This window comes from Taudactylus pleione, unplaced genomic scaffold, assembly GCF_031769625.1.
Source record: "Taudactylus pleione unplaced genomic scaffold, aTauple2 ptg001023l, whole genome shotgun sequence".
Lineage (NCBI taxonomy): Eukaryota > Metazoa > Chordata > Amphibia > Anura > Myobatrachidae > Taudactylus > Taudactylus pleione.
Window position 1 is genome coordinate 934649 of NW_028285424.1, and position 14734 is coordinate 949382.

Genomic DNA, 14734 nt, shown 5'->3' on the forward strand with positions numbered 1-14734 from the left:
CCTTTAGACTCCATGGACACTGTAATAGCGATTGGTGCCTCCATTGGTCGTATTAGTGAGCCTTGCAGCAGCTCTATGGTGTGACTATCATGGCCTCCATTGCCTGCGCCTGTGAATGCAGCCGCTTGTACTGACACGCCCACCACACTGCCATAACACGCCCACTGAACAGACCATTTTGCGTGCAGTACTAGCCACCACCCAATCTTCGCCCTTGTACGTCCCTCTTTTTCCCGAAACATCCCGTCTCGATCGTATCGACCCCTTTGTGTGTACACTCTGTGTGACACATGCGCCATACGGGGCTTTCAGGAGTGATTGCACAGTTGCAATGAACATCAGCGTTACGTGCGGCTCTGATCAGGTCCGGTAACTCCTATCACGCAGGATATATAGATAAGTGTAATGTTACTGAATGGGCTCCTTGCTATGAATGCAGCCCTGACGCCATCATTTAGATAATTATAATTACAAACACGTCTGTGTATTGACCAGAGGAACGCACCATGTGTCTCTCCAAACATGCAGTCAGCCAGAATAGGGAATGGAAGAATGGAACATCGGAACCATCAACGGTTTGGTTCAATGCTTTTGCTATCGGTGGTGTTTTTGCAATGTCTAATCACCAGCATTAGTTTTCGTTGGATGCTGATTGGCTCTCCCCTGGCTAGCGCCCCCTGCACCAGCATTAGTTTTCGTTGGATGCTGATTGGCTCTCCTCTGGCTAGCGCCCCCTGCACCAGCATTAGTTGTCGTTGGATGCTGATTGGCTCTCCACTGCCTAGCGCCCCCTGCTGGCTGCTTTGTCCTGCACGCACACACACACACACACTCCTCTGTGGCTCTACTGTGTTCCCCAGTCCTCATACCATTGGCACAATGCACACAATCTACTGGAACAGCCAGCAGGCACCGGCTGGGCTGCTGTCAGGGATGTGAGGGGATTAGTTTAACAAGAAGACTCCTCCTAATAGTAATGGTAAGCCAGCAATTGGGTATTGGGAGGTCTTCAGTCGGCAGTGCTCATTGCTCTTCATAGTTACATGGCAGACAGTCCATGTGGTGCCTACGTAAAATGTCCTTTTTCTGTCCTAGGTCTGTGTTTTTAAATCTGATATTACCAGTGTTAAAAACACAGATGCTCCAGTACCCTGCCGTCGTTGTCCTGCTTCCAAAGCTTCAAACATCTGATCCATCCATGTTTTCCATTCCATTCCCATCCCAAAGCCAGATGCCACAACTATGAGGTTTTTCTATTTCCTGACCAGACGGAGAGTCTTCCCATGTCTAGGAATCCCCCCTCAGGTGCGTAATGACACCTGCGTGGTTTTGCTTGGAAGAGACTTTCATTTTCTCCCTCCTATGCAACAAGTTTATTTTTCCGATGTTCCCCTGATAAAATCCACGGCCCATTAATCCGGTACTGAGCCTAAATCCATATTCATTTGCTGACAGTGATTATTTCATTGGTATAGACGGCGACTTTCAGACCTGTCGATATCATTAGATTCAAAATTCAGGATAAATGAGAGAGAGAACCTCTGGCGCGGCCTTGCGGCGCGGTAAATAGAAGTATGATGTTGGTATTGCAGGTGACACCCTGGACTTTTCATCTCTCTCCTTCACCCACTTGGAAATTGCTATTTGAAATATTATAAAATACATATTTATAATTATGTGGGTCTGAATTTATTTGTGCGACTTGAAACGCTCGTCTCCGGGGCATGGCGAGGAAGTAAATAAAATACTGAATGAAGTGTTTGTACAATGTGTTCAGGCAGCCAGATTGCAGTGTTTGATGCTTTGGATCTCAGCCGAGCGGGTCAATATAATGCCATCCTTTCCCGGTCCGTGTGTCGGAGTACTTACACATTGTACCCGGCGGCAGAACAGCAGAGAGAATTATAATTATGGATGTGGTGTCTAGCGATTTCACAGGTTCCAGATGAAAAATAAGAATTCATTCTTTCACATGTGGATCATTGATACATTATTATTATTTTTGTTTACAGTAATTCATTTTGTGTCTATTTTAAAGGTCCCAACTAATCAGTTGTTTATTTCATCGTTTCAGGTTGTTGGAGATAAAGTTTTAGAAGAAGAGATCAGTTTCCCAGTAAGTGGATTCATCACGGTTATGTATCATCTTATGCTAGTGATGCTGGGGGGGGTGGGGGGTATTTATTGCTGTAGTTGCCCCTGACTACTGCACATCAGAAGGAGGTGAATGCACAGACTTGTTTCTGTGTATTACATACTGCTCTGGATTACATGTATTTTTACCTTCTTATAATATGAAATAACCTACAAATCCTTTTATGTACGTAGTGCTAGAGAATACTTAGGGGTATATTTACTAAAGTGCGGGTTTTTAGAAGTGGAGATGTTGCCCATAGCAACCAGTCTTTCATTTATCTAGCAACTTCTAGGAGATAATAGCTAGAATCTCATTGGTTGCTATGGGCAACATCTTCACTTCTAAAAACCCGCTCTTTAGTAAATTCATCTCTTAGTTGCCAGCTGGGTTCAGCTTCTGATTAATACCAATGTTTAAAGCAAAGAGGAAATTGTTATTTTAGAAGGAAACAAAGTATCAATCACATATGATGCGAGTGTTAAGGGGCCTATCCATTAGCAGATCTTTCTGAAAGACAAAAGATTTATCTTTTGAAAATTCCCGGGGCTGCGGTGACAGATATCTGTTATGTACATGACAGATTTTTGCAAACGACGAATGACTAACGATATTGCATGACATCATTCTGGGAGTGGATTTTTTTTTTTTTTATGTTTCTATTCATTTTAATTTAAAAAATCGTTCGTCGTTTATATTTCTAATATCTGTCAGCGATAAACGATAATTGACCAACATATTGGAGAGACAAAAGACCCAATTTGTCCGCCGCGGGAGTGCGCATTTTTTATCGTTCAGAGCCTATCCATTAGCAGATAAATTGAACAACTGAACGATAAATCGTTCATCGTTCAAATTTGTATGCTAATGGATAGGCCCCTTTAGGCTAGGCATCATTTCCTCCCATACGTTACCAGGTTTTCATTCCAACCAGCCAGATTGGACAGATATCTGACAGATAATTGTATAGTGGATGCCCAGCTTTACAGTGAGCCAGTAACATTGGGGGATCGGCCCTAAAACCTCTGTATTGTCAGTCACAATAGTACACTGTATATACCCCGTAATCATTTCCAGCTGAGGACTGACCATCTCCTTTCATTACTTACAGCTGACGTTCGGACACTTGGGGCAGGTTGTGGACAAGAAGAAATCCATTGTTCTGCAGGACATCAGTTCGGTGAGTGCTCAGCACAGCTGGACCCTCCCGCGTACACTCATATATAGCGTTTATTGTAATTCTATTCTACAGAAACATGTCCCGGGACAGATCTGGGATGTAATACAGAAAATATCACATGTACAGGATAACATTGCAGGTGCTGGAAAGAACAATGGTGAAAGGTTTCATGGTGGGCATCATGTGTAAGTGCTTAGCTGTATGAGGTGGGGTGTAACCATATGCACTTACCTACTGTGAGGTGGGGTGTAACCATATGCACTTACCTACTGTGAGGTGGGGTGTAATCATCTGTAGATACTCACCTATATGAGGTGGGGTGTAATAATCTGTAGTTACCTGTATGAGGTGGGTGTAATCATCTGTAGTTACTCACATAAGGTGAGGTGTAATCATCTGTAGTTACTCACATGAGGTGGAGTGTAATCATCTGTAGTTACTCACACGAGGTGGAGTGTAATCATCTGTAGTTACTCACATGAGGTGGGTGTAATCATCTGTAGTTACTCACATGAGGTGAGTGTAATCATCTGTAGTTACTCACATGAGGTGGGTGTAATCATCTGTAGTTACTCACATGAGGTGAGGTGTAATCATCTGCAGTTACTCATATGAGGTGAGGTGTAATCATCTGTAGTTGCTCACATGAGGTGGATGTAATCATCTGTAGTTACTCACATGAGGTGGGTGTAATCATCTGTAGTTACTCACATGAAGTGGGTATAATCATCTGTAGTTACTGACATGAGGTGGGTATAATCATCTGTAGTTGCTCACATGAGGTGGGTGTAATCATCTGTAGTTACTCACATTAGGTGGGTGTAATCATCTGTAGTTACTCACATGAAGTGGGTTTAATCATCTGTAGTTACTCACATGAGGTGGGTATAATCATCTGTCGTTACTCACATGAGGTGGGTGTAATCATCTGTAGTTACTGACATGAGGTGAGTGTAATCATCTGTAGTTACTCACATTAGGTGGGGCAGGGCCGAAACTAGGATATCTGTCACCCGGTGCAAGGCAGCAATTTTGCACCCCTTCCCATACCTAGATTTTGTCCTTGCTCCTCCATAAGGCAGTGCACTAGTCAGACATCCCTGGTATAGTGACTTACATTATTCCACACACCATAATGCCCATTACACATTATGCCACACACTGTATTGCCTATTACCAAAGTGCCACTTACATAGTTGCCCCGACACCATTTTATGCCCCACAGTAAGGCTTCTCATTACTTTAAAATTACCTGCTCAATGTCAGGGGTTTTATGCTCGTTGCCAGGGGGTTTCATGCTCGTTGCCAGGGGGTTTCATGCTCGTTGCCAGGGGGTTTCATGCTCATTGCCAGGGGGTTTCATGCTCGTTGCTAGGGGGTTTCATGCTCATTGGCAGGGGGTTTCATGCTCATTGCTATGGGGTTTATGCTCGTTGCCATGGGGTTTATGCTCATTGCCATGGGGTTACATGCTCGTTACCAGGGGGTTACATGCTTGTTGCCAGGGGGTTTCTTGCTCGTTGCTATGGGGTTTCACAGGAGAAGATGCAGCTTTCAGCATCTTCTCCTGCCACTTGCACTAGCCAAACAGACACTAGAGGTCCAGTAGGACCTCTAGTGTCTGTCTCCTCCTTGGCGGCGGCCATTTTTGGATGGCCGTTTTCAGCAGAGTCCATGCGGACTGCTAGTTCGCATGGAATCTGCTGGAAATGGCCATCCAAAAATGGCCGCCACCAAGGAGGAGACAGACACTAGAGGTCCAGTAAGGACCTCTAGCATCTGTCTCCTCCTTGGTGGCGGCCACTTTTGGATGGCCGTTTTCTGAATCGGCAGCCCCCAAGCCACCATGAGTCAGCCCTTTTTCACCCCCTGCATTCCGGCACCCGGTGCACGTGCACCTCTAGCCCCCCCTAGTTGCGGCCCTGGCTGGGGTGTAATCATCTGTAGTTACTCACATGAGGTGGGGTGTAATCATCTGTAGTTACTCACATGAGGTGGGTATAATCATCTGTCGTTACTCACCTGTATGAAGTGTGGTATAATCATTTGTAGTTACTCATCTGTATGAGGTGGGGTGTAATCATTTGTAGTTACTCATCTGTATGAGGTGGGGTGTAATCATTTGTAGTTACTCATCTGTATGAGGTGGGGTGTAATCATTTGTAGTTACTCATCTGTATGAGGTGGGGTGTAATCATTTGTAGTTACTCATCTGTATGAGGTGGGGTGTAATCATCTGTTGTTACTCGCCTGTATGTGGTGGAGTGTAATTACATGAATGGAGCATTGTACAGTGAATATGCCCCTCATTTGAAGGGGCAAGAGGTGTTTAAAGTCTGTGAGCTTCGCAGGCTTAGTGCACATGTGATCATTACCAACCTGTATAGAAGCTGATGAGAGTTGGTGCAGGCTGTCTGGTTTAGTAACAAACCCTTTGTATTCTGAACACCTGCAACTCACAGTTCATTCCTTTATAACGAGACTGTTTAACTCTATCTGATTATATTTGGCTACTTGAAACTCAAAACATTGCTTATTGTACAGCCATGGCCAAAAGTTTTGAGAATGACACAAGTATTGGTTTTCACAAAGTCTGCTGATTCAGTTTTTATGATGGAAATTTGCATATACTCCAGAATGTCATGAAGAGTGATCAGATGATTTGCAATTAATTGCAAAGTTCCTCTTTGCCATGACAATGAACTTAATCCCAAAAACAACATTGCCACTGCATTTCAGCCCTGCCACAAAAGGACCAGCTGACATCATGTCAGTGATTCTCTCATTAACACAGGTGAGAGTGTTGACGAGGACAAGGCTGGAGATCACTCTGTCATGCAGATTCAGTTAGAATAACAGACTGGAAGCTTTCAAAGGAAGGTGTAGCTTTAAATCATTGTTCTTCCTCTGTTAACCATGGTTACCTGCAAAGAAACATGTGCAGTCATCATTGCTTTGCACAAAAAGGACTTCACAGGCAAGGATATTGCTGCTAGTAAGATTGTACCTAAACCAACTATTTATCTGATCATCAAGAACTTCAAGGAGAGAGGTTCAATAGTTTTGAAGAAGGCTTCAGGGCGCCCAAGAACGTCCAGCAAGCGCCAGAACCATCTACTAAAGTTGATTCAGCTGTGGGATCAGGGCATCACCAGTGCAGAGATTGCTCAGGAATGGCAGCAGGCAGGTGTGAGTACATCTTCACGCACAGTGAGGCAAAGACTTTTGGAGGATGGCCTGGTGTCAAGAAGGGCCGCAAAGAAGCCACTTCTCTCCAGGAAAAATATCAGGGACAGACTGATATTCTGCAAAAGGTACAGGTATTGGACTGCTGAGGACTGGGGTAAAGTTATTTTCTCTGATGAATGCCCTTTCAGATTGTTCGGGGCATCTGGAGAAACGCTTGTCCGGAGAAGGAAAGGTGAACGCTACCATCAGTCCTGTGTCATGCCAACAGTAAAGCATCCTCACAATTTTGCCTAAGAACACAGCCATGAATAAATAATGGTACCAAAACATCCTCCAAGAGCAACTTGCCCCAACCATCCATGAACAGTTTGGTGATGAACAATGCCTTTTCCAGCATGATGGAGCACCTTGTCATAAGGCAAAAGTGATAACTAAGTGGCTGGGGGAACAAAACATCACAATGTTGGGTCCATGGCCAGGAAACTCCCCAGACCTTAATCCCATTGAGAACGTTTTGTCAATCCTCAAGAGACGGGTGTACAAACAAAAACCCACAAATTCTGACAAACTCCGAGCATTGATTAGGCAAGAATGGGCGGCCATCAGTCAGTATGTGGCCCAGAAGTTGAGTGACAGCATGCCAGGGTGAATTGCAGCGAAAACACTGCAAATATTGACTCTTTTACATAAACTTAATGTAATTGTCAATAAAAGCCTTGACACTTATGTAATGCTGTAATGTTACCTCAGTATACCCTAGTAACAGCTGACACTTATGTAATGTTACCTCAGTATACCATAGTAACAGCTGACACTTATGTGATGCTGTAATGTTACCTCAGTATACCATAGTAACAGCTGACACTTATGTAATGCTGTAATGTTACCTCAGTATACCATAGTAACATCTGACACATATGTAATGCTGTAATGTTACCTCAGTATACCATAGTAACATCTGACACTTATGTAATGCTGTAATGTTACCTCAGTATACCATAGTAACATCTGACACTTATGTAATGTTACCTCAGTATACCATAGTAACATCTGACACTTATGTAATGTTACCTCAGTATACCATAGTAACATCTGACACTTATCAAATGCTGTAATGTTACCTCAGTATACCATAGTAACATCTGACACTTATGTAATGTTACCTCAGTATACCATAGTAACATCTGACACTTATGTAATGTTACCTCAGTATACCATAGTAACATCTGACACTTATCAAATGCTGTAATGTTACCTCAGTATACCATAGTAACATCTGACACTTATGTAATGTTACCTCAGTATACCATAGTAACATCTGACACTTATGTAATGTTACCTCAGTATACCATAGTAACATCTGACACTTATCAAATGCTGTAATGTTACCTCAGTATACCATAGTAACATCTGACACTTATGTAATGTTACCTCAGTATACCATAGTAACATCTGACACTTATGTAATTTTACCTCAGTATACAATAGTAACATCTGACAAAAGGTCTAATAACACTGAGGGGCCTATTCATCATTATTTTTTAGGTTTAGAACTGGCATGGAGTTCTGCCTAATTACCGGGGGGAATTCATCATTCCTCCTCCCTATTCCGAATTTTTGCGATGACAGCTCTTCGATAATATAGATACTTTTCCCTATATCCTCTAACTTACCGCAGCGGTAATCAGTGCTGCGCATGCGCCGTTCCGTTCACAGAAGCAGCCATGCGCAGCCCTGATTACAGCTGTGGTAACTGGATATAATAAAAAATGTCCCACCGACCTGACCTCCCGCCCCGGACCCAGCGGCTACAAAGACGGCCAGGCAGAGGGAGCTCTAGATGTTATTTTTTTTATAACTTAAATTTATTATATTCTCCCCGCCGCAACCAGGGAGCGCCGGAGCGAGCTGGAGGAGGAGCTACCCAGCTGAAAGCAGGTAAGTATAACCTGGTGTACGCCATATACGGTGTGGCGTATAGTAACTAGGGATGTGCAGGCTCGGATAGGTTCGAGTTTGCACGTGGAGTTCGGATTTTTCCCTCCAAAAAAACGGAACTCAGAACGAGGAAAACGTCATCTTACATGGACGAACATCATCATTCCTGGACAAAAGACCTAATAGTAACACTATCAAATTCCGAAAATACATAATTTTCGGAATTTGATGAATAGCCTAATGTCTACATCCCCATATACTAATGTACTAATGTACTAATGTACCCATACTAATGTACCCATACTAATGTACTAATGTACCCATACTAATGTACCCGTACTAATGTACCCATACTAATGTACCCATACTAATGTACTAATGTACCCATACTAATGTACCCATACTAATGTACTAATGTACCCATACTAATGTACCCATACTAATGTACCTATACTAATGTACCCATACTAATGTACTAATGTACCCATACTAATGTACTAATGTACCCATACTAATGTACCCATACTAATGTACTAATGTACCTATACTAATGTACTAATGTACCCATACTAATGTACTAATGTACCTATACTAATGTACTAATGTACCTATACTAATGTACTAATGTACCCATACTAATTTACTAATGTACCCATACTAATGTACTAATGTACCCATACTAATGTACTAATGTACCCATACTAATGTACTAATGTACCTATACTAATGTACTAATGTACCCATACTAATGTACTAATGTACCCATACTAATGTACCCATACTAATGTACCTATACTAATGTACTAATGTACTAATGTACCTATACTAATGTACTAATGTACCCATACTAATGTACTAATGTACCCATACTAATGTACTAATGTACCCATACTAATGTACTAATGTACCCATACTAATGTACTAATGTACCCATACTAATGTACTAATGTACCCATACTAATGTACTAATGTACCCATACTAATGTACCCATACTAATGTACTAATGTACCCATACTAATGTACTAATGTATTTGGAGTGTGGAAATGAACGCAGGCGGACGTAACCAGGAGATATCAGTGATATCTCCTGTGTTAAGTGTCTTCATGAATACTAAAATAACGGTAATTAAGGATAATGTCCTTAAAGCCGTTATTTTAGTGTTGATGAATAGGCCCCTTTGTGAAAACCAATACTTGTCATTCTCAAAACTTTTGGCCATGTCTGTACATTATGGCTCCCGATTGCCCTGTATGCTCATATTTCCCTCTTACGCTACAACGATCAGCAAGTTGTTTATCTAGGCTTTGCCATACGGAAAACAGGTAGTGAAAGCCGCAAACAACACTCTGTAATGCCTGGAGGCGTAACGTGTAACCCCCGGGCAAAGCTGCAATGTGCCCAATAGGGAGCGGAAAGTGTGTGTAGTCTGTATGGGGCTAGAGAACGTATTGTCTGGGAAATGATCACCTTCCTCCTCCTCAAACTCGCGGGATCAGTGTTAGTGTCTGATTCCTGAAATGCAATGTCGTGATTATATTCATTTCCCAGCTATGACGTCCCGGCCTCTGTATAAGAGATGGAACAGCTGCAAAATACACAGGGTTAATAAAATAAGCGTTTGGAGATGTATCACATATCAACAGGAAGATTGAAAATTTCAATTTACACTTTAATTTTTTTTAATTTCATCTTCCTACAGACACGAGCTGTAATTGCAGCTTTCTCTGGGGATTGGTGGGATGAGGGCTGTTTAGTATACAGTATATATTACATTTTACTTGAATTCAACAACTGGCGAGGCCAAGGGGGTACATAACGGAAAAAAGGGGAAGGTGAAGGCAGATTATAGTGTATCGTCGTTTGCCATTCCATGTACCGGGGAGAGACATAGTTAATCAGGATTCAATAGCGACCCAGATTCTAGATTGCCACAATAGAGCCAAGTAAAGTGCCAATCTCTCCCGCGGATGTCAGCCGGCCCAAATGAATAGAGATGATTTGCCCTGCAGTAAAGGAGAGCTTGTAATGGGATCTAGAGTGGAAGTGCATGAAATACATACAGCAGTCTCCTCGGAGAGTTGTTTTTAAAAGCGGTCGCTCTGCCTGACCATGTAACAAATGACAAGTTCCATTATTGTAAATCAGGACAACGCTCCTAAATAATGACTGACAGTCCAGTAAAGTTGGCCATGTTTTCCCATGAGACAGCGATCCTGGCCCCAAAATGTGAAATTCGATGATACTGTAGTTAAGATTTAAGAACCGGTGGAAGATTGATGTCCAGCACTTCGGTCTTCTGTGGATCGATCCTGGAATTAGAGGCAATCTCTTGCTTAAGATTCAGGGATACTTTCAGATGATGCCATGGTGAAGAAGGTGTTGTCCTCCTATAACGCAACCATTAGCTGAAAGGGGATGACATTTATTCTGGAAATAATCCATCAAGAGAGCAAAAATAATAATCGGAGACCATGGACATCCTCGTCTCGTCCCATTAGATGTCTTGAAAGGCAGATGAAGAAAGCCATTGGTCAAACAGAGGCCACAGGATGTGAATAAAACGTGACCACATGGCCTCCTCGCCATCCAAGGCTACCATCAAATCTAGGGATGTGCAGGCTCGGATAGGTTCGAATTTGCACGCTGAGTTCGGATTTTTCCCTCTAAAAAACGGGACTCAGAAAGAGGCAAAACGTCATCTTGCATGGACAAACATCATCATTCCTGGACAAAAGTCCAGGAATGATGATGTTTGTCCATGCAAGATGATGTTTTGCCTCTTTCTGCAGGGTCGCAACTAGGGGGGGGCTAGAGGTGCATGTGCACCGGGTGCCGGAATGCAGGGGGTGAAAAAGGGCTGACACGGTGGCTTGGGGGCTGCAGATTCAGAAAACGCCCATCCAAAAATGACCACTGCCTAGGAAGAGACAGATGCTAGAGGTCCTTACTGGACCTCTAGTGTCTGTCTCCTTGGCGGCAGCCATTTTTGGTTGGCCATTTTCAGCAGATTCCATGCGTACTAGCCGTCCGCATGGACTCTGCTGAAAACGGTCATCTAAAAATGGCCACCATCAAGGAGGAGACAGACACTAGAGGTCCTACTGGACCTCTAGTGTCTGTTAGGCCAGCGCAGGTGCCGGGAGAAGATGCTGAAAGCTGCATCTTCTCCCGTGAAATCCCCTGGCAACGAGCATGTAACCCCTGGCAACGAGCATAAACCCCATAGCAATGAGCATGAAACCCCCTGGCAACGAGCATGGAACCCCTGACAACGAGCAGGTAATTTTAAAGTAATTAGAAGCCTTACCGTGTGCATAAAATGGTGTTGGGCAAATATGTAAGTGGCACTTTTGTAATAGGCATTACAGTGTGTGGAATAATGTGTAATAGGCATTACAGTGTGTGGAATAATGTAAGTCACTATACCAGGGACGTTTGACTAGTGCACTGCCTTATGGAGGAGCAAGGACAAAATCCAGGTACGGGAAGGGAGGGGGCGCAAAATTGCTGCCTTGCACCGGGTGACAGATATCCTAGTTTCGGCCCTGCTTTCTTAGTCCCGTTTTTTGTTGGGATAAATCCCAACTCGACGTGCAAATTCGAACCTATCTGAGCCTGCACATCCCTAATCAAATCTTCTTTGTGAGTCTGATTTATCATACGGTGGATGTTATTGGGGGCTTGGTTGGCCAGTAATACACCAAACCTGGTCATGGAGGACTAGTTACGTGATTACAAGTTTGTTTGCCAGAAGTTTAGCCGCACGTTTGAGGTCAGCAAGTAGATAAATTGGACGTTGGTTGCGTCATCTGTTTGTATCTCTGCTGCCAGACTCGTGGAAGACCACAACCTCTGCTCTGGTGGTGGCCTCATCACATTTAGGGGCCTATTCATCATCACTTAGATGGCCTGTTACACATGCGGAAACTAAATTCATTACTAGGGGGTGCGTGCGAGCACTAACGCCATCTTCAGCAGCAGCTGTGTTTTCTGCTCAGCAAACTGGAAGGAGCAAGAACAATGCATTCAGTCTGCGCATGGATTAGCCAGGGCACAGAGTATTTCAGGAGATGGGTGTGGTGGCTGGGTGAGTGTGGACATGGCATGAGGTATATATGTAGCAGCAGGAGAGAGTGTTCCTTTGCCTCAGATGTACAGAGAGAGAAAGAACATCCGCCTCCTGCAGACAGTGCCTCAGGCCGGGAGAGCGTTAGGAGAGAGGTGGCTCTAATTAGGGGATGATATTGCTCCTCATCTCCAGATCCTGCTGGTCCACAGTCTCATAAATACATGTGGCACTGCCCCTTACTGAGTGCCCATTGTGCCACTAGCCCGTTATAGGGGGAGAAGATTTTACTTTCTATATATTGAAGGAGAATATTTCTTGCTTAATAAAACATACTTTGTATCCTACCTTTATTTACACCGCTACTGTTACTGTGTGTTACATACCTGTCATTCCTGCCTAGCAGAGCTGCACGGATAATATATCTAAGCTCCCCCTGCCCATCCATACTAGCAGAGCCCGGTCATAGCAGAGGGGCTCAGTCAGCACTTCTGTATTCTTCAGGCACATCCGCATGTGGCTGAGGGTGATCTACGGTGTCTGCTGGTCAGTGTAACCACTGTAGCTTTAGGTCAATCAAATGTCATTGTGTCATTGTCCTGGGACCCCAGGTGTCAGTGTGTCATTGTCCTGGGACCGCCAGTGTCAGTGTGTCATTGTTCTGTAACCTCAGGTGTCAGTGTGTCATTGTTCTGTAACCTCAGGTGTCAGTGTGTCATTGTGCTGAGACCTCAGGTGTCAGTGTGCCATTGTCCTGGGACCGCCAGTGTCAGCGTGTCATTGTTCTGTAACCTCAGGTGTCAGTGTGTCATTGTTCTGGGAGCCCAGGTGTCAGTGTGTCATTGTTCTGGGACCTCAGGTGTCAGTGTGTCATTGTTCTGGGACCTCAGGTGTTAGTGTGTCATTGTTCTGGGAGCCCAGGTGTCAGTGTGTCATTGTTCTGGGACCTCAGGTGTCAGTGTGTCATTGTTCTGGGACCTAAGGTGTCAGTGTGTCATTGTTCTGGGAGCCCAGGTGTCAGTGTGTCATTGTTCTGGGAGCCCAGGTGTCAGTGTGTCATTGTTCTGGGAGCCCAGGTGTCAGTGTGTCATTGTTCTGGGAGCCCAGGTGTCAGTGTGTCATTGTTCTGGGAGCCCAGGTGTCAGTGTGTCATTGTTCTGGGAGCCCAGGTGTCAGTGTGTCATTGTTCTGGGAGCCCAGGTGTCAGTGTGTCATTGTTCTATGAAGACCTTTCCCCCGTATGTGTAGGGCCCATAGATACACAATAATGTTCTGTAGCAAGCAGGCGAGTATATGATCCGTGTCACAATTCCATCCTGGAGTTCTTGGATTGCTATAGACTCCCCTCAGCAGCCACTCGGATAGTTACAGTATGTCCTGCACCATATACTGCAATAAGTCAATCAAAATGCTCTTTTGCCCCTTGTTATTGGTGTAATGTGCTTATGTTTCTGGGTCAGAGACACAATTCCCTCAGATTAATTTTAGACAGATGATGAAGAAATAAATTTGATTTTGGTATATAGATAAATTGGTGCAGACCTCAATATCCAATGAGAATCACAGTGATTGTCATATTCTGCGTTTATTTTCTATCGCAAGAAATAAGTGTGTGGGTTATGTTTTTATTGTAAGGAGGGGGCTTGGTCACATTCCCTCTCAGCACATGGGGCCAGTAGAGCTGTTGGCAGCCATATATATATATAAATATATATATATATATATATATATATATGTCATGCACAGTAAACTCTACCACAATGCCTGATTCTACTGCGCTGCCGGAGAGGAGGGGGCCCGCTCGAAGCCTGCACACAGGTGTCCTCCGGTCATAGAGCGCATCTGGCGTGTGTGTGTGTATACATATATATATATAATATATATGTGCATATTTATGTGTTTGTACCTGTAGATTATTTTATATATATATATATATATTGATAGTGAATGGATGTCAGCTGCAATCTTTAGACAAGTAAATAGGTTGGAAAAAGCTTTAATAGTTTATTCTCCAAACATAATGGCAGGAGATATAAGCAGACTATTGTGCAGAGCACGTTATTATGGCATTGGCTACGTAGAGAAGACCGTGTGGAGATAATAAGGATATAATATATGTACTCTAGGCTGCACTTATCCATCACTCGCTTCCAGCTGTGAGCGCAGACAGGAGCATCTATAACCTAGTGCTGACAATGTCATACTCTCCCTAATCAGGGACTTAC

General features: G+C 43.7%; 1 protein-coding gene across 4 annotated transcripts in view; it reads left to right on the forward strand.

Annotated features, from left to right (window-relative positions):
• The window catches only part of PDE2A (phosphodiesterase 2A), a 794043-nt gene that overhangs the window by 644190 nt on the left and 135119 nt on the right, over positions 1 to 14734 (forward strand). For all 4 annotated transcript variants that reach the window (XM_088461174.1, XM_088461173.1, XM_088461172.1 and 1 more), the window contains 2 exons: positions 2075 to 2116; positions 3246 to 3314. In XM_088461174.1, coding sequence (XP_088317300.1) covers positions 2075 to 2116; positions 3246 to 3314 — 111 coding nt within the window. The remainder of the gene's footprint in view (positions 1 to 2074; positions 2117 to 3245; positions 3315 to 14734) is intronic.